Source organism: Colias philodice, chromosome 10 (genome assembly GCF_061535455.1).
Source record: "Colias philodice isolate Cphi_HAF_F1 chromosome 10, ilColPhil1 Martin Lab GWU primary, whole genome shotgun sequence".
NCBI classification, from domain to species: domain Eukaryota; kingdom Metazoa; phylum Arthropoda; class Insecta; order Lepidoptera; family Pieridae; genus Colias; species Colias philodice.
The window spans coordinates 9,209,427-9,237,418 of NC_143095.1; the positions used below are offsets into that span (position 1 = coordinate 9,209,427).

The 27,992-nt window shown below is 36.0% G+C and overlaps 4 protein-coding genes across 6 annotated transcripts; 2 read left to right on the plus strand and 2 right to left on the minus strand.

Moving 5' to 3' along the window:
• Positions 1-33: 33 nt before the first annotated feature.
• Positions 34-15,700, plus strand: LOC149485377 (uncharacterized). The gene is made up of 3 exons (XM_089700223.1): positions 34-1,547; positions 2,389-2,518; positions 15,607-15,700. The coding sequence occupies exons 1-3, from the start codon at positions 1,036-1,038 to the stop codon at positions 15,625-15,627; spliced, it is 663 nt and encodes a 220-aa protein (XP_089556349.1). The 5' UTR covers positions 34-1,035; the 3' UTR covers positions 15,628-15,700.
• On the minus strand, positions 5,553-7,504 carry LOC149485378 (uncharacterized). Its single transcript, XM_089699661.1, has 2 exons — positions 7,208-7,504; positions 5,553-5,876 (listed from the first exon to the last, which is right to left on the minus strand). The coding sequence occupies exons 1-2, from the start codon at positions 7,493-7,495 to the stop codon at positions 5,553-5,555; spliced, it is 612 nt and encodes a 203-aa protein (XP_089555787.1). The 5' UTR covers positions 7,496-7,504.
• LOC149485379 (uncharacterized) lies at positions 13,900-17,872 on the plus strand. Its single transcript, XM_089700211.1, has 3 exons — positions 13,900-16,221; positions 16,365-16,674; positions 17,314-17,872. Exons 1-3 carry the CDS (start codon positions 16,088-16,090, stop codon positions 17,728-17,730), a joined length of 861 nt encoding a protein of 286 aa, XP_089556337.1. The 5' UTR covers positions 13,900-16,087; the 3' UTR covers positions 17,731-17,872.
• On the minus strand, positions 16,693-27,973 carry LOC149485380 (uncharacterized). 3 transcript variants are annotated; one of them, XR_016316212.1, is made up of 2 exons: positions 27,283-27,973; positions 16,693-17,266 (listed from the first exon to the last, which is right to left on the minus strand). XR_016316212.1 is itself a non-coding variant. In XM_089700224.1 (2 exons), exons 1-2 carry the CDS (start codon positions 22,574-22,576, stop codon positions 20,590-20,592), a joined length of 564 nt encoding a protein of 187 aa, XP_089556350.1. In that variant the 5' UTR covers positions 22,577-22,667; the 3' UTR covers positions 19,744-20,589. The 3 variants fall into 3 exon arrangements, 1 of the variants encoding a protein (XP_089556350.1); XR_016316213.1 differs by lacking the exon at positions 27,283-27,973 and adding an exon at positions 22,537-22,640; XM_089700224.1 differs by lacking the exons at positions 16,693-17,266; positions 27,283-27,973 and adding exons at positions 19,744-21,113; positions 22,537-22,667.
• Between the last annotated feature and the right edge of the window lie 19 nt (positions 27,974-27,992).

Consider the following 27,992-nt stretch of genomic DNA (forward strand, 5'->3'; position numbering starts at 1 on the left):
TAGAAACAAGTAAAGTGTGGTGGCATGTTCATGTTCAGACATGATTGACTCTTCATCGGATGCGTCACGTAGTGAGTGATTATCATCGTTTTCCACGTCACTATCATAGTCAAGTTTCTGTTTCTTTGTCGGCATTTGCTTTTTATTTGGAAGTTTCCGTTTAGTTACTTTTTATTCCCAGAAGTGGATAGCTCGGGATTATCCCACGGATTTATATTTTCAGCGTCTTTCTTGTTCAGAGTGAGATTAGATTTCGTATCAATTTTTTTTTTAAATCAAGTGATGTACACTGTTTAATATCAAGATAAGCTTGGTTTAGTGGAGATTCGTATGTCTGATAAAATTGTAACTCGCTTTCCTGAAGTCTTTGGTTGGTCCGTTTTTTGTTTATTGTATTTGACTTTATAGTCAATGTCTTTGGTTGATCTGTTTTTGGTTCGGTTGACTTTATAGTTACTGTCTTTGGTTGATCCGTTTTTGGTTCAGTTGACTTTTTAGTCGATTTCTTTGGTTTTGTAAGGAGTTCTTCTGCGTCTTTTGACGAAATCGAGCTTCCAGGTTCCACTTTTAATTTTTTTTTTCGGCACTGCTCTTTTAATGGGGTTAGGAGCTTTGGTTTTCCTTCAGGTAATCTAGCAGCGCTGCGTCTATTCTATATTTTATTTCCTCTTCGTAGTCAGGTAACTTTTTAAGAACTTTTTGCGGATTGAATGGTTCAATACCCGTAGCTCTAAAACCCGCTTTTATATTTTCCTTATTTGAAATTTGAATTCCATCCGGTAGTTCTTTCAATAATACTGGGAAGTGATTTTTATTTATTTGCGCTTGAGAAGGGTTTTCTATTTTGTATTGAGTAAGGATCTTTCGCCAGAATTTTTTTTGTGGGCCGAAGAAGGCTACGTCCAAAGGTTGAGTGATGTGTGTAGAGTTTGGTGGTAAAAAGGCAAACCGTATGTTATGCTGCTCGCATAATCTTATTATATCCACATTCAAGTGGCTCGACAAATTGTCGCCAATGACAAGGTTCTGGCCATCATGCTTCTTAGACTAAGGACTCACGAAGCGTTTTACACCCGCGCCCGCCGCGGTTGCGGAATAGAGTTTTATTTTCAAAACTCACGAGACCGGAGTTTTTTGCGGTTACGCAGCCGTCGCGGTTGCGATTATCGCTCGCAAACTTGGCGTTTGATTATCGCAAGACGAGCGGTTGCAAGACGGGCGGTTAAACGATCAGTTGAGCTCCAGACCGCCATCGACACACACCAAAAACGAGCTGTTGCGTTATACTTACTTCACAGAAGAGTTAAAAAAAGAAGGCCTAAAAGGTTCTGGATACATCCACTGATTGCGGAAAGAGATCGTTATGGATTATTTGTTACTCTTATTGATGAGTTAAAGAAGGATGATGATAAGTTCTTTAATTATTTTCGAATGTCCCAATCTAGTTATTTAGAACTTTTAACAAAAACAGAGAGTGCTCTTCAAAAACAACATACTAATATGCGAGATCCCATATCACCAGAGGAAATGTTGGCAGTAACATTAAGGTAACTATGAAAGTTTATTTAATAATAACACACACACACGCTCACGCTCACACACACACACACACACACACACACACACACACACAGGGTATATCCCAGTTTCTGTGTCGGGTGTTAATGAAACTAGTGGTAATATTGAAATTGTTTCTTTATTGAAAATACACATCATCTGACAAATTAGTATTGACTGAAGAAACTGATGGAATACTTTGTGGACTTTGGGTATTGTTGTCAGAAGTAGAATAGGTACGATAGCCGATATTTTCTTGACTGTAATTATATGGTGTATATTGATAAGATGGCAATGCTGGAAGATTATTATCATGATTATCAATAATTTGAAGAACTGCTATTTGAAATCGTCTTGTTTTTGCTTCATCAAAATTTTGCAATGAAGGCAAAATTCCTCGAAAAAATGACAAATGTCTATCTTCACGTTGAGACAACATCTCTATTATTGCTTTTTCGGTGTCGTCTTTTTTTTCTTTTTAGCACCTGCTTGAGAAGAAACTGTGGTGGTAGGTGTAGTAAAAGCTTCTGATGTTGATGCAACAGTAGTGGTGTTAGTAGTAGTTTGTTCAGTTGTAGTAGTAGTTTGTTCAGTTGTAGCACCGCTTGTTAAGGTTGAGGATGTATTTTCAATAGGTATATTTTTTCTTCAAAAACTGTAACTGATCATCATATATGTACTTTTTAGATTTTTTAGCTGCCGATCCAGATTTTGCTTCCGTTGCAACTTTTTTGTTGTTTTTCATCCAGCAATCTTTAATATTTTTCCATTTTTATTAATCATGTTACCTGAAAAAATATATACGTAATTAAATAAATTTATTTATTTCAGATACCTAGCAAATGGGACTTCAATGCACGATCTGCACTACACATTCAGAATTGGGCACACAACTATATCAACAATTATAAGAATGACATGTGAAAAATTATGGGAGGTGTTAATGTTTGAATGTTTTCCGGTAATCACTACAGAACTTTTAGAATAAATCAGCCAAAAATTTTACAAGTACGCAAATTTTCCTCACTGTGTAGGAGCAATAGACGGCAAACATATAAGAATAATAATTATTCTTATATGTTTCTTATAGTATCAACATTATTGTCAATGTTCATGGAGGATAGATAATCATATACAGCTGATCCTATTTCTGTTGGCCCGCGCTTGGCAATGGTTTCATCCCAAGTATAAAACCAAGGATCTTTTGAATTTAAAGGTACTAGACAAAAATTATAAAGACTTATTTGCCTAGAATAAAAGGCATCTTGAATAGGTGTTTTCGGAAGTGCTTGTACCTGTTGAAGATCAACCATTAATTTTTGCTTTTTTTCACTGTCTCTTTCATTTTTGATTCTATTTCCCCACAGCACACACACATTGCAAGCATCAGAGGATGGCGCAGAAAATCCTACATTAAACTCTTCATAAAATATTTTATAAAACATGGTTTTTTTTACTTGCAAGTTTGAGGCAACAGAAGAATTATACAACTCTATTAGTTTCTTACAGTTTAAATCACTAGACAGATATATTCTTTTTGATTTTTGTCTGTTGTGGTGGCTTTCTCTTGCTGGCAGACATTTTATGAAATTCCTTAGTGATTCCTTTTTATCAATAGATTTGTATGACTTACGGTCCCCACCACGCTTTTCTTTAGGAATATTTCCTCTGACTGTAGTGTCAGTGCGCGGGTGTAAAACGCTTCGTGAGTCCTTAGCCTTAGCCCACGGAATAATAACTTTCCTAAACCAATCCTGAAATACGACAGAGTCAAACCATCCTGACTTCGTTCTGTTATATCTCGCATCTGGTGGTCCACCTATGCATCATGGGGGTCCGTAGGTTACGCCCCCAGTGTGTTTTGCCCCCGTGGTGGAAGCCCCCGATTTCGTTTTAGTACTATAATATTTATTAGTTAAATATTTCCTTTATATACTCACGTTATTTTGATGGGAGATTTTAACACGTGTTTATTAAAACAGGATTCGCGTAGCTCTAAACTCCTTTTAACGCCAAGTTATTATAATTGGAAGCCCGCATCTTCGCTCAAAAATTAGCTGCGCCGATTTACCCCCCGTGCAATTGGATGGAATTGTCATACCTTATAGTTCGAATGTAAAAAATCTTGGTATAACTTTCGATGAGGTTCTTTCTTGGGTGCCACAAGTCAAAACTGTCAGCAAAAGAGTATTTGGAGCAGCTAGCTCTTTAAAGCGGTTAAGTCATTTCTTGCCTATACCCACCAAAGTTATGCTAGCTCAATCCCTTCTCCTTCCCCTCTTAGACTACGCGGACTCTTGCTACACGAACCTCAGCGAAGATCAGCTCAATAAACTTGAGCGATTGCAAAATTTTTGCATCAGGTTTATATTTGGTCTTCGCAAATTTGACCATGTGTCTGAGTTTCGCAAGAAACTCAAGTGGTTACCTATCCGACTGCGTCGGAATGCTCACACTCTCCATCTCCTCTATTCCATCCTTTTTAATCCCTGTACTCCTAGCTACCTAAAATCCAATTTCCACTATCTTGCTTCCGACTCCTACTCACTCCGCTCCTCTGATAACTTTCTTCTTCGTTTCCCTGTGCATGGCACTAAATTATACGGTACATCGTTTAGGGTATCGGCAATCCGCTTATGGAATGCCCTTCCGGAAACGATTCGACGCGCCCAGACGTTACGATCGTTTAAAAAGATGCTGAAAGACTACTATCTATCTATATAAGTACTGTCTATGTATATTATGTTTATGTAATTATGTATGTAATATATTCAATAAGTATGTATGAATAATATATTTAGTATAATATATGTTTAGTATGTTTATGTATACTGTATATGTATATATTATATTGTAGTTATATACATATAGTGTTTTATATATTATGCTTTGTTTTAATTCATTTTTTTTCTTTTTTTTTAACGTTATTATTGCTAATTGGCTACCTTAAGTTATAATTTGTCCTTTGCCTGAAGGTTGCCTGGCAGAGATGGCTTTGAGCCATAAGGCCGCCGTTTGTACATTTTAAATTGTTTTGTTTTATGTACTTTCATTGTAATTTGTTGTACAATAAAGAGTAAATAAATAAATATAAATATATTTTTATCAAAAGTACAGTCAGATAGCAAAGTGTAACCTATTATAAAAAATGTCTAAGTCATGGTTCATTATTAAAATCAAAATCATAGTTTATTATTATAAATCTTTATTAACAATGTCGGTGTAACAAACGTTTGCTTATCTAATAATAGGTACTAATGGGTAATAATAGGTAATACGTAGGTACTTAATATGTAATAAAAATTAAATTAAATGTCTAATAAATAATAATAGGTATCTACGTAAATACAACTTTGATAACAAATAAAACCAAACATTAAAATAAAGCAACAATAACATGCAAAATCACAGATACGAAATTAAAAATCACAGTTTAAAATTAGGATTATTTTAAGTACTTATATACTATTTACGTACTAAGTATATAGGTAGGCATCTACCTTAATATTTAGAAGATTGGTAACAGAATGTTCAAACACTAAAATATAATAAAAACAATTAACATTTAAAATCACAGATAACAAAAGTAACAAAAGAAGAAAAACATAGTAAAAATATTAGGATGATTTGAACTTTGTAATTAAATTATGTAATTTAAGTCATTTATATGCAGTGACTATGGAGGTTACAACATTGATATAGATATAAAATTAAAATGTAGTAATTATGTAACAATAAGTAAGTAGGTGATTATTTTTGCTTGACTTGCACATACGGACGGATTTGTTCCAAAAACTCCATAATTGTAATTTGTTTCTTTTCATATTTGTCTGTCAGCTTAGCAATGAGTTTGTCATTGATTATTGAAGATTTTTTCCTTTTACATATAGGACTGTCATTTCTTCGTAATCTGAAAGTATAAGATAAAGATTATTTACTAAGAGTAAAAAAAATGAATTACTGATATATTAAGCGTTATGTAAGTAATCAGCATTTTACCTCACTTGACCTGTGCTATACGTAGAAATATCAGTTGTTATAATTTCCAAAAACGATAATAATGATGGTTTTCGGCCCAGATAGCACTGAAGCCGTTGATTCCAGGCCTCCACTAAATTTGTGGTTCTATGTCGTTCTTTATAGCAACACCACTTTGAGATCATCCCCGGAGGCTCAAGCCATTGTTCAACGAAATAATCGTTGAATTGGGTGACTTTTTCATCGGGAATACTGAAAACAAAAATTATGATATATATGACATGTCGTATATACCTAAGCATTATTTTTATTTTTGCGTACTTATAAAAACAATCTGTATGATTTTAGTGCCTTTTTAAAATTAATGCGGTTAAAAATGTGACTATTGCATTAGCAAGTAAGACCGACATTGTATGTTCTGTTCTGTGCAAATATCATTCAATGTAGCTAGCAATAGCATATAACAATAAATAATTATAACATAATGCACCCTTTAACTAATAGTTTAATCATAATTTAGTCCATTATTAGTGTTACACAAAACAATTTGAAACTGCATACAAAACCAATAAAATACTTACAAAAACACCAGTACTGTACGATGAACACTTGAATTTTACGATTAATTCACTATTGTTTCTATAATTTATACTTTTAAAATAGTCAAAACTTATTAAATCTTAGAAACAAACATCTCTTAAAAGAAAATTATGATGACAGTTGAAACGGTTGGCGGTTTTGCTTCACAAATGTCACTTTGACAGTGCTATAGTGTTGCCGTTACAAAAAAACCGAAAATACCGAAAAACCGGAAACTTGTTAAAAATAACCGAGTTTTTTTATCGTTTAAAATATCACAAAAACCCGGGTTTTCGAATTTCGGTGAAACCGGTTTGCATTCCCTAGTATGTATTCATCGAAGGCTGTGTCTGTGTTTTTTAACTCGGCAAATTTTGTTTCAAATTTTTGTTGTATAGAGCTCGAGAAACTCGTTTTCACTTCCTTTTTTATGGTCCGGGAGCCAGCAGCAGATTTTATGACCAAGTTCCTCTCAAGCGGTAATTAGTAAAATGCATCAAAGTATAAGATAATGATTGTGTGTGTGTGTGATAAGATTGTGTGTGCAAATTTGGTTAACTATTTCCTCTCAAGAGATAATTCGTCAGACGCATGAGAGTATAGTATTATGAAGCCTCGTGAACGTCAGCTGGAGCTCGGTTGGGGGGAAGAGCGGTAGTAGCCTCCCGTATCAGCTGACGGTTTTTCCACCAAGATACAGCCAGCTGACATATATATTTATCCACAGTTACATATAAGCTATCATCAGGTAAATTTTTGTTTGAGAGGAAATAACGGAAAATAAATTTTTCTTTAAATTTAACTTTCATGTTCGAGACACCAGCTGACGTATAATACACCATGTTGTAACCAGCTGACTATTTTTTTTCGTTGAGATATTGGGTTAGCTACAATTTGACAAATTTTTAGCTGAGAGGAAATGAATGAATGAATGTATTTTTTTTCCTATGTGCGTGGGAGGCTACAACCGCTCACCCCCCCAACCGAGCGCCAGCTGACGTTCACGAGGCTTTATAATACTATACTCTCATGCGTCTGACGAATTATCTCTTGAGAGGAAATAGTTAACCAAATTTGCACCTGGCTCCCTAACCATTAATTTTTCCATAACAACTCTAACTTCATTTTTCATTAAGTTAGGTTGACACTCAGCATTATGACACTTTTGGATTTGTACATTGTCACTTTCCTCACTTAATTTTATAGAACCACTACACTTGCCATGTCTTTTATTTACGCATGTCCACACACTCGATTTATTATTTTTCCTATGAAGATTATAAGCAAATCCGACATGTAGTAACGTTCTTCCACCTAGTTTATTTGAAATTATTTTGTAATTGGTTTGTGCTAAACCCCGTGAAGGACCTGGACTTGCCATTTTGAGTTAACATGACCGACTAAACTTTCTTATCAGTAACATATTGCAACTATGTGGGAAAGGGATAGAAATAGTGCCCATCGCTATGTTTGCTATTTTCACTGTCCGTCACCCTGGACTCTATTGTTTTCAACCCTATCTTTCCCTTTCTTTGACTACCTATCTCTTTCTTTTAGAATTCGATCTGGCTATTGTGTAAAACCAGTTTGGCCGGGCACGGGCGCCTCGTTTAGACAAAGTACAAAGTAATGCATCTAAAGTAAATAATTGTAATATAGTAATAAAGTGAATATCCTTGTAGCATGTTTATAGTATCCAATATTGTGTTAGTTAGAATACTTATTTAGTAAGTTTGTCTACGTATTTGGTTCCGAAACACTTTTTTCATCGTCTGTATCTAGTAAAAAATATTTTTATTTCGGCGAAATCAACTATAATAACTTAATTTAAAATCGGGGGCTTCCACCACGGGGGCAAAACACACCGGGGGCGTAACCCACGGACCCGAATCTTCAAGTGTGCAACCACTTTTGTCTTGTTTGTTCAATAATTCATCAAATGTATTTGATGTTATTGACAACATATCCTCATCCTCTATCCACACACACACACACACATAAACATGCACACACACAAACACACTCACATGCACGCACACTCGCTCACACATACACTGGAGTTTGTTAAATATTTTATTTTCGTTTTTCGTTTTTTGTTATATTTGTTACACTGCAATGTATAGCTTTTAATTTTTAGAAAATAAAAAAATACTTCTGTAACATAGGAAGAGACTAGTTTCCCACAACATAGGGGATCCTAGTGTGGGGACTAGTGTATTCTAAAATGATTGTACACTGTGTTTTGAAACAAATAAACGATTTTTATTTTTTTTTATCCTCGGATTGATTACTTTTTAAAATGCTGTCAAAAAACAACTCAATATTTTCGTCATCATCAGAAGTTATATTTAAGCCATAAGAGCCTGAACTATTACCTACTGTCGCTCTCAGTACATTAACTGTTAACTGTTTTAGTACATTAACTGAATCCAGATTTTATTTTTGTTTTGGTGTTACTTTCCAGTTTTTATTATTATTATCTTCTTTGAAATCCGAAATCGTTTTAATTGTCTGTATTCATCATCAATTTTTTGAATTGTATGTTCATCAACAAGATTAGGAAATTTCGTAATAACATTTGCTATCGAAGTAAACTCCTTGTATATAACGTCTAGAGGAGCTAAGAACTGTAATTGCTTAAAAAGGTCGTTAAATGGCAGACGTGTTTTAAGTTGACTTGAAAGTTGAATCAGAAATGATTGCATATGCTCAAGAAACGTTTGTATTGCGGGTTTCAGATTTATATCTCTTGCTAGAGACGTGATTACTCTGCTGACGTTAACACCTAAATACATATCCTTCAAAGGTAAAATAAAAAATAAATTTTTAGAGCATCCCATTGCTCAAGAATTCTGTTCAAACAGAAGTGGAATGACAGCCAACGGATATCGTAATGTTGTAGTATTTTGTGTTTATCTGTATTGATTTACAAATTCTTGGAACTCCGAAAATTCCCTCTGCCTTTTGCTACTGTGAGCAAAATACCCATAAACTTCTTTGACTATTTGATTCACAGCTCTTGGTAATGTGTCTTTGCTTGCGTGACTAACGGATAAAGCCGTGGAATGACAGACACATTTGATAAATAAGGAATGCGGATTCACAGCTTTAATTTTAGCAACGATTCCACCATGTTCACCAAACATTACATTGGTAGTGTCGGCTCCGAAACCAACTGCATCTTTTATATCAAGGTTTGAATCACGTAAAGCTTTTGAAAGAGCGTCAAATAAATTTTGTGCCGATTCTCCTTCTAAATCTACCATAGTAAGAAATTTTGTTTTCAACGCTAGTGATTTCTCAGAATAGTATTTAATTGCTATAACAAGCATTTTCGTCGAGGAAATGTATGTACTCTCATCTATGATCAAAGAATACGCTGGTGCACGGGTACTATCATCCTGACATGATCTTAAATCTGCCAGCATTTCCCTCAAAACATTATATGTTACTGCAGCTGCTTTGGTTCGTTTACAGGAGAAAGATTTTGCCACCTCTGGATTGGTAAAGCATTTTGAAATTATTTCACTCATATGATCCATGACGCGAAAGGGTAAATTATGTTCTACGGTCTACCAACAGAGCACACATGTTGAGCTCTGCTTTTTTCACCTGATCTTCTAGTCTATCATTGTATGCAAGTACCTCAATTTGTTATAGAAAACACGTCTAGTACAACACTCTGAAACGCGTCGACGCGCGGGAGAATGTCTATGAAAATCACGCGCTACGCGACGGGGTGCGACTAGTCCGACTAATTAGAAAAACAAACGTCAAACAACTGCCAAACCAAAAATATTATTATAAACATTTTAATCAGCACTTTAAGGTTTACAATGGAATGAACTACAAACAAATTCAACTAGAGATGTTAGGGGGAATTCCCGAAACAAAGCTCTTTGCGTTCCAGTGTTGCCATAGGGAGGGATTTTAAAATTCCTACTTACTATTTTTTCCATTCGCGATATTGCACCCTACTCCTTTTATAGGCTAAAGCGGCTATACTGCCAAATCTGCCAGCTTATATTGCTAATACTGCCAAAACCTGCCACTTTTCTAATCCTTCCACAGGATCTGCCACAGTCAAAATTTAGGAGTCCAAACTGCCAAAATGGCAGAATCCTGCCACATATGGTCACACTGGGTCTCACTGTCGCAGTCATCGGTTCCCGCACGCACGCCTCAGAAAACGAGCGCACTCAAGTGTCATCTGTGTGTATGCATTAAGGGAGAAAACATGAGTAAATGCGTGAATTAATAAATACGTTAATTTTACGTAATTTTGGGCCCCTAACGTGGCTCGGGCCGCAAAAAAAAGCGCAGCGGCCGCAGGCGGCCCGCGGGCCGCTGGTTGAGTATGGCTGAATTTAATGTTTTAATTTTTTGCAACAAAGACTTTATCTTTATAAGAAAAACCGGTTAAAAAATATCATCCAGATAAATAGATGACAAATAACCACAAGACAGTAATAATTTTATTGTCATAATTTTTGTAAATATGTATGGTGCAGTACATATTCCGAACGGTAATACGTTAAATTCATACAATTTATCATTTATTTGAAATTTAAGGTGAGGGGTCTAAATGCAAAGGTGACATGACTGTAAAGAGCAATAAAAATTAAAAAAAAAATTGACTGAAAATTTTGAAAATCTATCATTCCATTCAATTCATAAATTTTAAATGTCTTTGAGCGAGCCGAATGATTAAAAAAAATGTTGTGTGGTTTTATGAAACCACGGTAAAAGTGAAACTTAGGCACAAAATTATCGTATTTGTACGATAATTATCGTACGGCTCCGAACACTGCTTTATACCTACTCGGCAGCCGACCGTCACGTGACATGCGCTACACAGACCAAAAAGTTTGAGACGATGTAATAAAAGTTTCACTTTAAAAAATATTTTCCAGTCCTTGACGGGACAATCATATCCAAGTTTGATAACCTTTCCATGTTCTTTGTAAACGTCTAAATATTCCGACGGTTGCACCATCACCTCTTTCTTTCTTATTATTTTTTCAATGTGGCCAAAAACCCTATCAGCGGGCATGAAAGAATGGCCTGGCACTGGGAATTAATTCTACAGTTTTCACTGTTTGAGGCGCACACATCGAAATAAGAATCGAATTTTTATTTTGAGAGCCACAACCATCAGCCAAAAAATCTAAATTTCTTTATGTTTGTCAAATCCACTTGAGTTGTGAGCTGATGGAATACCGCTGAAGCTATCTCGTTTGCAGATTTGGCATGAGTGTTCTCTGTCCATGCGTAACGAAATACTTTGTCCTTGGAAATTTGGTTGGTACTAGAACCAACGACGATCGTAAAATTATACATATATAAATGTATGTATTTGTCTGCTGTAGTAAGTTATCTGGTCTGGGATTTTAGGGAGTACTTGATTCTTCTGGCAATCGAATGACAGTGTCAGCATAAATTCCTTTTGCTCTCGTAAATATTTATAAAAACATTTTGATTTTAATTTGTGGATACGAAGTTCAGTCATAAGGCTGATTGTTGCTGTCTGATCATTTTGTTTTTTTGCCCTCTTTATTTTCTCCGATAATTCGGTACATTTACTGCACACGTCGACACGCGGTGTGTTAAAGCCAATTTTATAATTTCTATTAAAAATGTTACGGAAAAAACATTCCTTAACTATCAAAGACGTATTAATTTGTTGTTCTTGGTACATTCTCCACATTTTTTTTAATATTCAGGTCAGATGATACATAATATTTTCTCTCAGATGTGGCAGAACGGCAATAATGCGCCTCAATGCATTTAAACGATTCTATGAACTGCATAACACTCCGCTTCTTGGCTGAGTTTTTCATCGACGCTATACCGCCGCCACGTCGATCTTCTGGTAGAAGTCATTAGTCAAAAAAGTTTTTGAAATTCTTCTAAGTCCATGTACGCCTATATTAAGAATTTTCAAAAATATGGCTTGACAAACCCGCAACAATTTATAAGGCTTGGTAAATGTTTTGACGTACATTGCAGTAAACGCTGGAACTTTTGTTTTCAAATATATTAAAATGAAATTGTCTTGATGTTTTTTCTCTCTTTTTGCGTAAAAAGCAGAATGAAATTTTCTGACATCTTGCGGGGTAAGCTCATTACATTTTAAGTTTTTCTTGTTATGATTACATTTTCCTAATATGCTTAGATCGGGTAATTTTTTCGGCGCATACCTAAAACAACCAAAAGGTTATGAAATAATATTTCAAAGATATTAATTTACTATCAATAAACAAATGACTATAAAGTCGGTAAGTGGGAAAATTTTAATTTACAATATTTGATTATTACAGACAGACAGATAGACACTGGTACAGGTGAGACTAAATAAAAGCTTGTAAGAAATAAATATCTCTTTAGATAATTATTTTTTCAAAATGAGAGAGGTCTAATAAAAAAAGTGTTAGTTTCGGGATTTCAATTGGGACGGATAAAACAATGCTGCTTTTTCTTGCATAAACCATCCTTTTTACATCTAAACATGGGTCATATAAGACTTACCTATTTTCCTTCTGCTTTGTTCCTTTCTGCGGGCTCTCTTCCTTGCTTTATTTCCAACGACCGGAGCGATGTTTATTTCTATTTTAATGAGAAAAATACCACAAATTGAATTAAAATAGCACACGACTCACGCATAAAAACATAAGCGGCAGCCATATTGGCCTCTGTGCTGAGATTGGTTGAGATGTAACAATGGCGGTTCTGTACTTCAAGTTAAGGATAGTGTGGTTTTTGCGTCTCACTAATGACTTCTGGCTGTGATTTCGTTAGGATAGAGGCGGTTTTGTCGCTAAATAATAAAACAGAAATGTAGACAACAAAAACTAGTGTTACCAGAGTAAAAAAATATTTTGCCTGGACAGTGGCGGATATGTACTTAGATCCTTACCTATTTTCATGAATCTGGGTGAATATTTATCAAAAAATAAGTAGCACTGCTGTACTGCGCTGTGCTGTGCTTGGTCAACTCGCTCGTTTAATATTTTAATGAGGATACAAACAAACCATGCTGTGCTGCGCTGTGTGAGGCTACGCTCTGTTTAAAAACGCAGCAGTCTCGAGCGAGGCGCGCTACCCGCCGTGCTGAGCCGCGCTGTGCCGAACTGTGCTATGTTTTTATGGAGCTCTGCCATACTGCGCTGTGTCTTAATTCAATTCTTCAATTAAATTCTCCGTATTTTTCACGTATGGTGTGAGGTAACAAGCTACCGTGACTGGACTCTTTTAACGACAAAATAACACATAAAATATCCATATACGCTTCTTCTTCCCTTTCATCTAAAAAACGTAGCTTAAGAAACACAGCACAGTACAGCGCAGCATCGTTTAATTGTTAAAAAAACGTAGCTTAAGAAACACAGCACAGCACAGCGCAGCATAGCTCGATGTTGATTTGTCACCCTTAAGGTCTAAAGTTGCTATGTAGCAATCTTTAGAAAACAATTTAAGTGCGAATATCCTCGAGTTTAAAATGTTGTGTGTCTATATATTTATTTAATATTTATAAATTAAGAATAAATCGCATTTTACCGTTCGGTTTCGGTATTAAAAAGACAGGAGAGATTTATTGATCCTGACAGGGTTGGCATTCAGAAATCGCACCTATTTCTAATAAATTGTTAAGAATCTCAATCAAATGTATGGTTTCAGTTTCTGAAAATTTGGTTTGCATGGGAATGCATGCATGATTGATAAACAGGTCGATTATAAGGGATATTGTATCCTCGTATCCAAGATAAAATAGACTGATCTGATGTTATCAAAGACCAACTATTATAAAAAATTGCTAGCCTTCCGGCATAGCTTACCGTGTTTAATGTCGGCGGCCGAAGCCGCTGTGTGTAGCTCTGCGACGAGTTCCCTCGAGCCGTTGCGCTCTGTGCTGCAGGCTGCTGGTGACGCGACCGAGGGCCCGGCGGCTGCCTGCGAGCCGGAGTCCTCGTTTTCCAGTTTAAAGGCTTGCCAGAAGTACTAGGTGTTGGGTTAGACTTAGGCTTCTTTGGAGCGTCAGGTTTCAGATCAAAGGAAGATTTTGATATAGCTGTAGCCGTCTTGACTGTTTCTAAAAGATTACTTCCAAAAAGAAACTTATAAATTTTTGTAGTAGATAATTGTTCTTTCAACTCTTTCTTGACCGAGTAAAGAGCGAAATTGCGTTGACATTCGGAATCTGAATGTTGAATATCACAAAATATACGGCCGATGTCCATGAGTTCTTTTATAAGATCGTTGTTTTTTTCTTCTGGCACTGCATTACTATTAAAAGGAAATATACCAGCCTTGCGAAACCCAGCAACACAAACTTTAGGATCTACTTGAGCCCATATTTCGCCAATAAGCTTTGAAAAGTCTTTTTTAACCTACACTTCACCCACATGCAATCTTTGCCACTTTACAAGGGCCTGATCCCACTTGTCCTTGAAAGACTTATTGACTGCCAAATCTAGCGGCTGCAGATTGTCGCTGGTATGTGCTCAGAATTATTTCCAAATTATGTTCCATAAACTATGTCACTTACAGTCACTTTAATAAAATTGTTCATTTTCTTTTCTTGAAAGTGAAGATCGATGCTCCAAGATTGTACATATTATATACGAAAAAAGGAGAAAGAGTACAATTTTCACAGGGGCAAGAAGGCAAAATTACGTTAAAAATAATTTGGACGAACGAAACAAAATTAATTAAAATAATTTGGGGAAGGGGCCGCGCACTTTTATTTTAGCTTCTGTCACCAGGCTGGGTCAGCACTCAGCTCCCTCGTCTGCTCCGCCTAATCTTCCGGACAGCCGTTGCCGCATCCGCAAGAAAAACTGCTGCTGCATTTTCCTCTGCATCCACTTTCTTTCACTGCGCCTCCACTTGTTTAGTAAGAAGTAGATCACGATAGCAATAACCGCGACTAAAATTACAGCTAGTAGAATGTTACTTGTTACGACCTGGTGTTGGACGTCATTTTCCTCGAATATTTGTGCCTTGTTGGAACCTGCCGCATTTTGTTTATCTGGATTTCCTTGTCTTCGGTTTTTGAGTACGATTTTCCCATTACGTTCAAGCACTTTTACTGTCTCTTTACACTCAGCTCCAAATTTTTTTGTGACGCACTAAAGTAAAAGTTTTTATAACGACAACTGTCAACTTGGCTATCTACGAGCACCGAGGCACACAGGAATCCGCCGCGTTGGCGAAATTCGCCGGGTCGCCGGTCACCCGACACTCGCCCACGCCACGGTATGGCAGGGTCGCCATGAGGTGAGGGGAGCTGGTGTAAATGAATAACACGATCGTCTAGGTTGAACTTATGATTTATTCTGTCTTACTGTCTAACTAAGTTATAAGTATGAATGTATATTGTATACGAATACATAGTAGATACAATGCCACTACAATTGTCAGTAGGTATTTTCTTTATTTTGAGCATCATCAGTATTTTCCTGAAAATAAAATATTTTTACTTTCTTTTTGCAGATACCCACTGCGGAACAATGAAATAAGTCGAGGAAGGCTTTCGGAATAAGTGGAACTTTCCTTTGTGCTACGGAGCGTTAGACGGAAAATACAAAAAATTACTGGCTCCTATGAATATGGAAGTACGAACTTTAATTATTATAAATAAGAAAACAGCATAGTATTGATGGCTCTTGTTGACCATGATTACTGTTTTACGTATATCAATGTGGGCGCAAATGGAAGCGCTTCGGATGGTGGTATTTTTAGTAGGAACCATATTTTTACGAGCGTGAACGTAATAATACATATATAGGCATACCAAAGTATTTAAAGCAATAATCAACAGTTTTTGATGGTTCGGCCACACTATGCCGGGTTAGCGCAATAATATTATCGCGATAAAATTAGCGGGATACAGCGCTAAGCAATACACCGTCCACATATAACGGCCTATTGCGCTAACGCGATAATTGCGTCTTGCCACGCCGCAGAAAACAAAATGGAGGAAGCGAACGCTTTGTTTATAATGTCTTTTAATAATTATTTGCTTCATCTCTTGCAAGAGCTGAAAAACAAAAAACAAAGAAGAAAAAGGCGTTATTGGATGTTAACTATTCATAAAAATCGTTCAACGTAAGTTTTCCTTTTTATTTTCTTGCCTATTGTTGAAATTTACTAGATAGGTATAGGTTATATGCCCCTTTAACAGATTTATAATCAACAAACAAAAACTTGAAAAAATGCATCTTATGTTTAATCAGTTTTCTTTCTTTCAGGAATTCTATGGAGCAAATGTTTTCGGAATTACTTGCAGAACCAAGCCAATTTTTCAATTTTATTCGTATGTCTTCGTCTGATTTTGAAATTTTACTTACAAAATTGGGACCTCTGATTGCTAAAAATGATACTACGTTTAGGAAGGCGATACCAGCAAAAGTGCGATTGGCAGTAACCTTACGTTACCTGGCTACAGGAGACAGCTTCAGAAGCCTGCATTATTTATTTAAAATATCCCATCAATTAATATCATATATAGTACATGAAGTATGCAAAGCATTAGTCATTATTATGCAGGATGAAGTAAAGGTAAATAAAAACTTTTATTCACACATTTCATTTATTTTTTAACAAATGTTGCACCCGATTCAGAAATAATAATTTCGGAGGCTTTTACATGCTGAGGTTGAATCTGTTCTGGAGTGTCGATCTGATAATTTTCTGGAGAGTCGATCTGGTAATTTTCTGTTGAAAATGTCTGATCCACATAAACTGGCGAGTGATATGATGATGGGCCGACTGGAGATGGAGATTGATAAGTCGATATAGAAGACGTACTTGGAGAAAACTATTGGGAATTTTGCTGAACTCTGTCTGAAGTGCAAGCTCTTATCACGATATTATGAATTTGACCCATAATAATATCTCTTGTGTACGGATCTTTTAATTTTCTTATTTTAGCTGCAAGTAGCTTGCCGAAAAATTCGTACTCATCATTTGCAGAGCTTCCTTTTACGTGCTCGAAGGCTTCTGCCATTTGTTGTTTCGCTTCAAATAACTCTGAAAAAATATTATTTTTTTGACGTTTTGACACACCTGCAGTCGTTTTTGACTGAGCACTATTACTACGAGTAGATTGAGACTCATTTTCTTCATTTTCGGTCAAATTTTCTTCACCTATCTGTAACAATAGTAAACTATTTTAATAAAACATAATTATTGTTTCAGATACCTGAAAATGAACAAGAATGGTTGCAAAAAGAAGCTGAATTCCATTATATCTTTCCCCACTGCTTAGGGGCCATAGATGGAAAACATGTGGTCATTTTAGAACCACATCACAGTGGAACAGAATTCTACAACTACAAACATGCATTCAGCATTGTACTCATGGCTCTGGTTGATAAAAATTACTGCTTCATGTTTGCAGACGTAGGTTGTCAAGGAAGAATTAGTGATGGAGGCGTATTCCGGAATAGCTTATTATATGAGAAACTCGAAACAAATGCCCTTAATTTGCCAGCTCCTTCTGTACTTCCTGGCTCTGGAGAAATCGAACCTTATGTATTTGTTGCAGATAATGCATTTCCGTTGAGTACAAATATTATGAAACCCTACCCCGGTGAACATCGAGAAGGTAGTTAAGAGAAGGTTCAACCGAAATCTGTCCAGAGCTAGAATTGTAGTTGAAAATGTGTTTGGTATAATGTCTGCAATTTTTCGAGTATTACGAAAAACAATCGCAGTTCAACCTGACAGGGCATCCAACATTGTAATGTCTTGTGTACTATTAGAGCGTATACGCACTATGCGGGTAGCCGTCCGGCTTACACAACCTCTTGCGGAACAGTAAAACATCAAACAATTTGTACACGCCTCCTGGTTATACGGATACAATTACAAATGAAGAAATAGTTCCAGGTTTATGGAAAATTAACAACAGCATTTTGATGGTGCTTTACGTCCAATCAGGGCGGTTGCTAGACGAAGTGCACTACAGCCGACACAGATAAGGGACGTATTTGCACAACATTTTGGGACTCTTTAAATTACATAGTAGTAGGTATGCGCACGCGAATTTTGATTTGTTTACATACTCGTATATTATAAAATTAAATAAAAATATATATGGTACTAACCTTAGTGTGTTGTGTTATTTCGCATTCGTATACAGGCCTCAAAAAACCATCTAAAGCATCGAACGCGAACCAACTAGTTTTGTACACTTCGTCCGAGCCAGCACCTGACCTCATGGATTTTTTAATTTAATTTATATGGATGCGATAATATGCCATCAATGACTCTTTTTTCTTTTTCAACTCTTGCACGCTCATTTCAAACGAAAGATTACTCTTTAATCTAATCCATGCATCATGTATGGCGTCTTTTTTCTTATGCAACGTCTCCTTCGGATCCCAAATAATCGGTTCCGACTTCCGCCTCTAAATTTACTATAAATTCGAGAATTCGCTCGTTGGTCCACTCCATTGCTCGCACTTTATGTATACGCGCGCGCGGGAATTACGTAGGGACGTGCGAAACGTTTGGTGTCACTGCGCCGACTGAAGTGTGGCCACACTAGCGGAGTATCGGCGCAAAAATCTCTTTGATTTCAGCTAATTTACCGACAGTGCAACGATAGGCATTCGGCTTAGCGCGCTAACCCGATAATGTTACACGCTAAGACAATAACAATGGCCACATATTACGCTAAGGCGAATTATCGGCTTATCGCGTAATATGTGGCCTAAGCATTAAATAAATTACATACAAGTCTTTAACGATACATATTATTATAATCAACGAAATAGAGACATGAGATCGTTTTTTGCTAATCGCAAAATAAGCATTCAAAATCAACATCCTCTTTTGTCAAGCCCAAACATTGGTCATGGAACCATCTTTGACACACTGGGCATCGCCGCATGTCTTCAAAGCTCTCTGTCTTACACGCGTGTCAGTACCATTTATCATCAGAATCAATTTTTCTGTTCTCCTTCTTTTTGCCTTTTAACGCCTTGCTTCGAGTGTTTTTTCTTTGGATTATCTGTTTCTCATTCGTTTTGTTTTCGTTTCTTTTGCTCTGTTGCTGTTCCTTTTTTAATTCTTTTTTTATCTATGTCAGTAAACAAATCTTTTGTCACTATCCGGGCTTTATAATTGATTGCTTTACGCCTTGGCTTCTTTTGTTTTACCACGGCAAAATTTGGTGTTGGTATTAACTGCTGAAAAGGAGATTTAACGTTTTTTAGGGATTTCAATCTTTCTAATGGTACGTTGTCTTCCGAATCATCGCTTGTCGTACAGTCATTACGTTCTTGCCTGATGACGTTGATGTTATCATACGAGGTAGTTATCTGTTTAATGGGAGTACGTTCTTGTTTTGATAATGGGTCTGTATATTCATCATCGGAGGAACTGATTACTGATATTATTGATAAATTGACCTTGAAAGGTGTGGCGTGGAATAAATTCTTCAGTAATGGAAGAATCAGACTCGGAGCTATAAATTATTGGTCGTCTTATTACAGTATCAAATGTTCTTGATTCAGCTGGTAAGTTTGATTTTGCAGAGTCGGAATTTGATGAGCTGTAATCGACCAAACGTATTTTTGTTCCTGTGCTAGTTGAAACCAGTGGGTTTTGATCTTCAAAAAATGTCTTGTCGGAATCAGAACTGCTACGAGTAGCACTGACTGTTTGTACTGCGCGCTGTAAGTTAATACCGCTAGTAAGCAATCCAGTACTGGACTAGATCGCTGGACTGGAATAATGTAAACCGGGCATTATTTTTTCGTAGCGTTCCTACCATAGTTACTTGTTTTTGCAATAACTGGTTTGCCACTGGTATAGAAGTGAAACATGTCAGGTTGCGGTTGGATCCATGGATTGGTTCAGTCAATTTCATGGTGAAAAACTCTGCACATGGAACATTTCTTGGAGTGGAGTCCTTGCCCAAATAAACAAAAGCATTGATCATGTAAGCAGTTTTAGAGTCACATAACATTACAATCTTTATTCCATATTTGTCAGGCTTACTGGGAATATACATTTTGAAGACGCATCTTCCTCTGAACCCCAGTAACATTTCGTCTAATTTACAGCAATCAGACGGGCTGTATAATTCACTCGAGACTTTGACTATGTCATCGAATACTTGTGTTATTGGTCCCAGTCTATCATTCTCACGACGCTCTTCTCTGGTGGCACGATTATCGAACCTCAAACAGTTTGCTCGTAGCACGAAAATAGCCTAAGTACGCCTGAGTTTTTGTCGAAGAATTCTTTGGTTGTCACATGATTCATATTGAGAACTCTACAAAGATAATAAAGCCCGAACAAAGCTTTGATTTCCGTCATGTTAGTGTCTTTAGCAAACGATGGGCGAACATTGGAATTCGGCGGGCCGTCATTTTCTTCTTCAATGTTATTGGCTGGCCTATCCCGCTTATATTTTTCCCTCTGTCGAACAATTTCTATGTTGGTGTTGTTGACTATTTCTTCTCATATATTTTCTGAAAAAAAAAAAAGATTCCATGCTTCTTCTTCCGTAGTTATTTGACGAGCTGTGCCTAGGGGACCCGCTGGACGACTCAAAATATTTATTTGTGGAACTCTTGTTCTTGCAGGTTTTATCCCACTCCAATTATACCCGTTCTGACCTAACAAACGGCTTGGAACACTCAATACACGAACAAAATTTCCTGAACGGTAATTGGCCAGAGGAACCTCGTCTCCTAAATCAAAATCATCACAGTTATCAGCGTTAGCCTCTACAGGAGTTTCTGCTCTAGCTTCTGGTGGAGGTAGTATGTCCATGTCAGCCTCTGAAGGAGATAATGCTCTAGCCTCCGGCGAAGGTACCGTGTCAGCCTCTGGTGATTCTGCACGATAGTCCTCCATAATTCTGTCTCGCTCGTCATCACTACCAAGATCACGGATGGTAGGTATATTTTCATCATCGGGATCTTCTTCATGCAACCAGCGAGATATTTTCTCATCCATAGTATAAAAAAGTCTTTGCGGTTCTAAAACAGTAAAAAGTACACGTTTTATATAATATATCCATTGCAATAAGAGTATACTTGTGCTCAATGCAATATTCAATGCAATAAAACATAACTTCCAACACATAATAATTTTATACGTTAAATTAAGGGTTAAATGTTGATACTCTATGGGTGGCAAAGCTACTAACCCTTGGCAAAGTTGCCAGATCTGACGGTATCACATTGCTCTATAGTTGAGCCAATTTAATAGGCAACATTTGACGTCTATCAATTTTATCTTCATAGGGTGGTAACCTGCTTAAAAACATCGATTAAAGCGAATTAATCGATACGGACTTGAAACAATTGTCAATCGAACTTGAAACACATGTCAATAATTTATGATGACTTTTATTCCCAAGTAACCAATGCATTCGATTCTAGATGTCAGATTTCGATTTTTAGAGTAACGTCTCTGGTATTTATAAAGAAAAAAGGTTTATTGACACAAAATTGTAGCGACGTCAGTTCTTTAAATAAGAAAATGTTTATTATGTTTAGAATGGTTTATCAGTAAAATCAAATCTTAAAATTAGTTGCATCGGTCATTATTATTATAAATATGTAATCGTAATTGAAAAAAGTTAAGCAAATGTGCAGTTCTAACAAAACGAAATATCATGTTATTCTATGTCGTCGTTACTAGGTTACGTTGTTGAATTTTGTTGAACTGTCAAATGTTGCCTATTTAAATGGCTCTACTATAGGTTTTCAATTTTTAAACTTAGCGTGCATTTCTCGCATTGCCATCTGATTTTTTTTAGTACCACCGAAGCCAAATAACCTGCGACATAGACAGTAGGTTGTTTTTCAAACGATTCGAACAATCTGTTTTCAATCTCTAACAATTCTACATCATTAATCACACCACGGCCTCTACTGGGTTCAGATATCGAAATACCCTACGTTTTTTTGGGAGATGGAGCTTTTGCCCTTTCTGAGTATATTATGAAACCATATCCAGGAAATTACGACATGGGATCTCCAAAACGTAAATTTAACCAAACATTATCTAGAGCACGAGTCGTGGTAGAAAATACTTCTGGCATATTGGTGACAAAATTCCGTGTGTTTAAGAAACCAATTCAATTACAGCCAGAAAAAGCTGGTATCGTAACAATTGACATGTATATTACTTCATAATTTCTTAAGGCGAAGCAGTACATCCTTACATGTGTATACACCACATGGAACTATCGACCTTTATGACAACAGCGATATGCTTGTGCAACCTGGCTCGTGGAGGCAAGAAGTGGAGATGACATGTGCTGTTCGTTATTTGCCACATGTACCACGCAGACCACCTCTTAACGCCACGGAAATAAGAAACCAATTCACCAATTATTTTAGCAGATAATTATCATCACTCATGTAATATCTGAATAAAGTATAATTTACTTACCGTATTGATTGTTGTTTTTTTTTGGTGTATCACCAATCATACTGTCTATTATATCATATCCAAACCAAATTGGCTTATACACGTCATCGGCACCTGCTCACGATTTTTCAGATTTTTTTATTTTACTTTTGTAATTTCTGTAGCTGGAAAATAAATTAGTTTTTTTTGTTTTCAATTCATCCACGGGTATTTCCATGATAGTGCTAATACGCTTCCATGCGTCATGATTTTTTAGTTCGTTTTTATAGTCTTTTAAACTTTTATTCCATAAAACTGGTTCCATTTGTATCTGTTCCAGAAAAGCTTTTTCTAATTCGTTTGTCCAATTAACAGACATTTTGCACAATTGGATTATTTTTTGTGACCGTTCTCGTCCTCGAGTAGCGCGCGAATGTGGAGTCGTGATGTGTTTACGCATCTTTCGCGCGTTCGCAGGCTCTTTGACGCGGGCCAAAAACCGACAAAAAGTGGTTAACAAGGCGCGAACCCGTGAAAAATATGCGAATCGGCTCCACATTCACGCTTTCGCGCGCAATTTGCGCGTTTGCGCGTGAATGTGGAGCGCCCTTAAAACAATAAATTCTAATCTCAATAAAACAATTAATAAATGTTTATGCTTTCTTACAAAAATTATACTCCCTAAAAAAAGTATTACTAAAAAACTTATTATCGTTTGTTTTTATAGTTTAAATTCAAAACATTGGTCTTGTAAACCAAAAATATTTTTTTTTAAAACTTCAAAGAAAAGAATTTATTCTTATCAATAAGACTGTTTAGCCGTTGAATGCAACTAGTGCATTGGTGAGCGATGGACTAGTCAAATCGTTGAGTGTACATATAGACGGTTAATTTAACTAGTCCGTTGATTCCATGACGCCTATTCCTAATTCGCACTCGTATTGCCGGTCCTTTGACTCGCGCGCAAAAGCCGACAAAATAGGGAGCAGTGAGCAGGACGATGAGCACGACGAGTGGCATGACGAGTAACGTGGCCACACTACGTCCCTGCCTACTTCCCTCGTCACTTCCCATACCACTCATCGAGTCGTGTGGCTGGGGTATTATACGCAGAGGCGACCATAAAATATACCAAAGATTATGTAATGGTATAGAGGCGATATTAACTTGTAGATTTTACTATCTTGAATCTTCTAAGTGTAAGTATCTTCGGATGATAGGCTTGGTGGTATTTAACACCTCCCCCCTTAGTTCAAGGACTATTTTTGAACGACAGGAAAAAATGTCATTGGCAGCTTTCCACAGTCTTGGCTTGGTTCAGCATACGTTTGTTCTTGGCGAGGCTTCTTGCTTGATTGGCTTCTTTCTTCATTCTTATTTCTTCTGTTCAGAATTAATCTTCTGCCCAAAATTATAAGAGAAAGTGCAATAGCACTGAATAATATAGTATATAAAGGAATAGTTGTATTATAGAACATTGGAATTTGTTCTTGATGGTGAACAAAAAAACCCAGACCAAATAAGTATAAAAAGACGGGTTGCACAGTGCACTCCGGGAGTGCCGGCAGAAGTGAAAACTTGATTATTAACGTTGAGCATGTTTGATATCCATCCGTCTTACGCTTTTTCGATCAGGTCACGTGTCCTGACGCGAGTTTAAGATTTTATACCCAACGCCGCTAAAGAAGTTTTCACTTCAAAAAAATTAAAATTGCAATATCTCTTCAATGGCTAACTTTTGGATATGGTATTATAAGATCAAATCAGTTTGTTTTGACCCCTACTACACGCTCTTAACCTGAAACCCTGTATAGTGTATATGGGACCCGACTTAAGGTTTCTTTTAACTTCTTTTTCAATCAGACTGTGTACGCTGTCAGCTTCGTTTTGGGTATGACCCCTGATCAAAAACTTGTGCGTAATACTTTTTATATTTAAATTTTGGACGGCAAATAAATGTAAACAAGTTATATACTTATTCTTATTCTGACCCGCACAGTTGTCGGAATAGAATATGATTTCTTTTTCATCATCGTCCTATTCACATAAAGCCTTCAAATACATCCAAACACACGAACCGGTTTCAGTAGCACCGCGCTTTGCGTCACATTCTGACCAAAAATAGCAATGCATATTTTCGTAGCCCAACTTAGTAATGTTAGATTATTAATGGTACATTTTTTTTTTAATAAAATTTGTTGCCCAGTCATGGGATTATCTTTAAAACTAGACAATCATATTAAGATTATATTTTTTTTAAATATGCTACATATTCGGTATACTAGTATATAAAGATGAATCCTAATGGCTGTACCTACTTATATATTTTAAAGACTAACCGAATATGTAGCATATTTAAAAAAAATATAATCTTAATATGATTGTCTAGTTTGAAAGATAATCCCATGACTGGGCAACAAATTTTATTAAAAAAAAAATGTACCATTAATAATCTAACATTATTTATGGTTCGTGATAAAAGTATAAAAGAACTTTTTGTGATACTAACCGAATGAAATAATATGTTGTGCATATAATTTGTAATTATCATTTATTATTAATTATTCCCACAAGTTACAGTTAATTACAGTCTTTTATTTTCAACAGTCCAGCTCTTTTACAACGGAGTAAGGAGTGTAGTGTAAGTTACTTAAAAATTAATAGGAAACATGTTAATTATTTTATGTAATTCTTCAAATAATCAATCACAGTACAATCACGGTTACTACCGTTAAAATAACACAAATATATAAAGATTTCTTATTACAAGAATAACGAATTACTGGGACTTCTTATACTTTAAATAAACTTTCATTATAAAGGTAGGATAATCAACATTTTCGATGTAAATTTCTTAGAGAATCATTCCAATATCGTTTTTGCTTTCTCAATCCACCTCTTGTTATATAATCTTGCTTGCCCGGACAAATTCGACTATTTTCATCATCTTCAAAGAAGTTTTTCACAATATTGCGTAGTCTTTTTTGTTTAGGACTGATTGATTTAGGACTTACCATACGTTTGCTACACCCAACCTTTTTTGGACTTATCTTCATCTTTTTTTCCAACCTCTCAAGTCTTTTTCTATACAAAAACTTTTGTTGTTGTTCCTTCAGAAGAGCTTTCTTAAGTAATATTATTTTGGACTTTTTCTGTTCTCGGTATTTTCTAAGTTGGTTGTTCAGTTCTCGTTTAAAGATGCTACTTGTAGAAATATCTGACTGTGGACTGTTTCGCCCAGACATAGAACTGGGAGAGTATATGCAGCTTATGTTGGGACTTATAAATGGAGAAGCGGTCTCATTAACGGGTGTGCTTCTTTGAATAGCATCGATGGATAAAGTTTCTTCAATCGGAGCAGCAGGAGCAGCTTCAACGGTAAAAGTAAGACTTTTGTTATGGGATCGCAAAACTCGAGGTGAATTTGAAATTGGCTGATGTGTTTGCTGTGACGTAGGCTGTGACGTTGTTTCGATGGGTAAATTATGTAGTGGAATGTAGCTGGACAGTATTGAAGGTAAACCTCTTCGTTTTTTTCTTTCACAGTACGCTTTGAAGTTAATATAATTTCGTCTCTGTTTCAGTCTACGGGCTCGAGGTGGTAATTCGGACAACGGTACAATTTTGCCTTCAGCTTTCTTTCTGTGGTATCTTTCGCGTTCTTTTCTTCTCAGTTCTTCAAGCTTGAGAGGATCTTTTCTGATGTTTTCTTTTCTCTCTTTCTTTGTAACTGCTCTGCTCTAGTTTGTTTAGTTTTTTTCTTTGGATTCCTGTAACAGAATACCTTCTTAATTTGAAAATATCTATCTACAGGATAAAAAAATAGTGTTATGTAGGGTCCCTTATAGAGTTTACTGTGAAAATATCAGCATTTTTTGTGATTTGTATGATTGTATGATTGTATATAATTCGATTTATTAATTGATTTTATAATTTTGGTCTCATGAAGCAATGTTGGTTTTAGTAAATAAACATTTTTATTTGAATTTTCTAATTTTGGTGTAAGGAAGCAATTTTGGTGGGTCTAAAAATGCCACCAAAACCACCAAAATTGTCCCACCAAAATTGGAAATTGCAAGAAAAAAATTCTTAAAAAAAAAACTACGTGTACTAAAATAATAACATTTTTACTAAACAATAAACAAACCAAAACTCTACTAGTACTCAAAATAACAATAAAATATTACTGTCACAAGTATGATTATTTAAGTACACCAAAATTGCATAAAATCGGGGGTGTTGCAATGAAACTGTTTACTTACATTTTTGGCGGGAAACTGGTACGACACAGCACACAACCACCTGCTAAGCCGGTTAGCGCATGGCTAAATGAAGTGCATAACGTAATTTGTATGCTTTAGGAATCACTGGTGTTTTGTAGAAATATCGTTTTGTAAATGACACCAAAATTAGAAAATTCTCGGCGACAGACCTAAATTGTGCCTGTAAAACTATACTATAGTTCTTAATATAATTAAATTGATATATTTTGAATGGTCAACTATTATAAAACACTACATAAAAATTTAAATCGAATCCTACGTCTAGTTTTTAGTTAATCGATCTTGATATTGAGTGAAGTAGGTCGGCGACAAGCCACCAAAATTGGAAATCGCCTATATTTACTTCATTTTCTTGGAAAATAATAATTATTTTTAAACTATAATGATAGGGCCATATTATAAACATTGTGCTTTACGATTAAAACAAAAAATAAAAACAATATCTTGAAAAAATAGGATAGTTTTCAGCCTTGCCGCGCCGCGGGAAATCCACCCTTATACATACTTTTAAATATTCCTTCAGTACAGAGTATATTGCATCACAGGTCTCTGGAATAATATATCCCAACGATTGTCTGGATATTGCTGATAAATACATTAAATCTGTATATGTTCCGCCAGTAGCCAAAAACCGCAAAGTCACACTTAAACGTTCATGTGGTGAAATTGCTTCTCTCATACAAGGTGTAACTAAACGCAAAAGTTCATTATATAATGGCTCAGGCATCCTTAAATAATTACGAAAGTCTTCCTTCTCTTCACGTTACTCCTTTAGCAAATTTACGTGGGATAGACGATCTCTTTTGGTTAGCCAGTTTTTCACCCACTTTTGCCGATTTCGTCTTTTCGTTTTATGAATATAATATAATATTATTCCTGAATAACATAAAATTTCCTCCGTTGATGACATAGCGATATTCGATATCGGTGACACGCGAGAAGCTACTGACCAAGCTCTTGCGTGTGTCACCGACGTCGAGCCGAGTAAGTACGCGAACTTTAAAACCGCGATTTTAAAGTTCGTACGTCTATCAGCCCTTTTAAGCTTTCAACTCTACTACAATTCTTCTCTTCTATATGTCTATTATAATTTTCTTCTAAATCGGACGTTTGTTCGGCGTTTGAATTGTTGTAGGAGGTACATAGATCGCATTGATCTTTTTTTGGCGCAAAAAATCCAAGGTTAAATTCGGTTGTAAATATTTTATAATATGT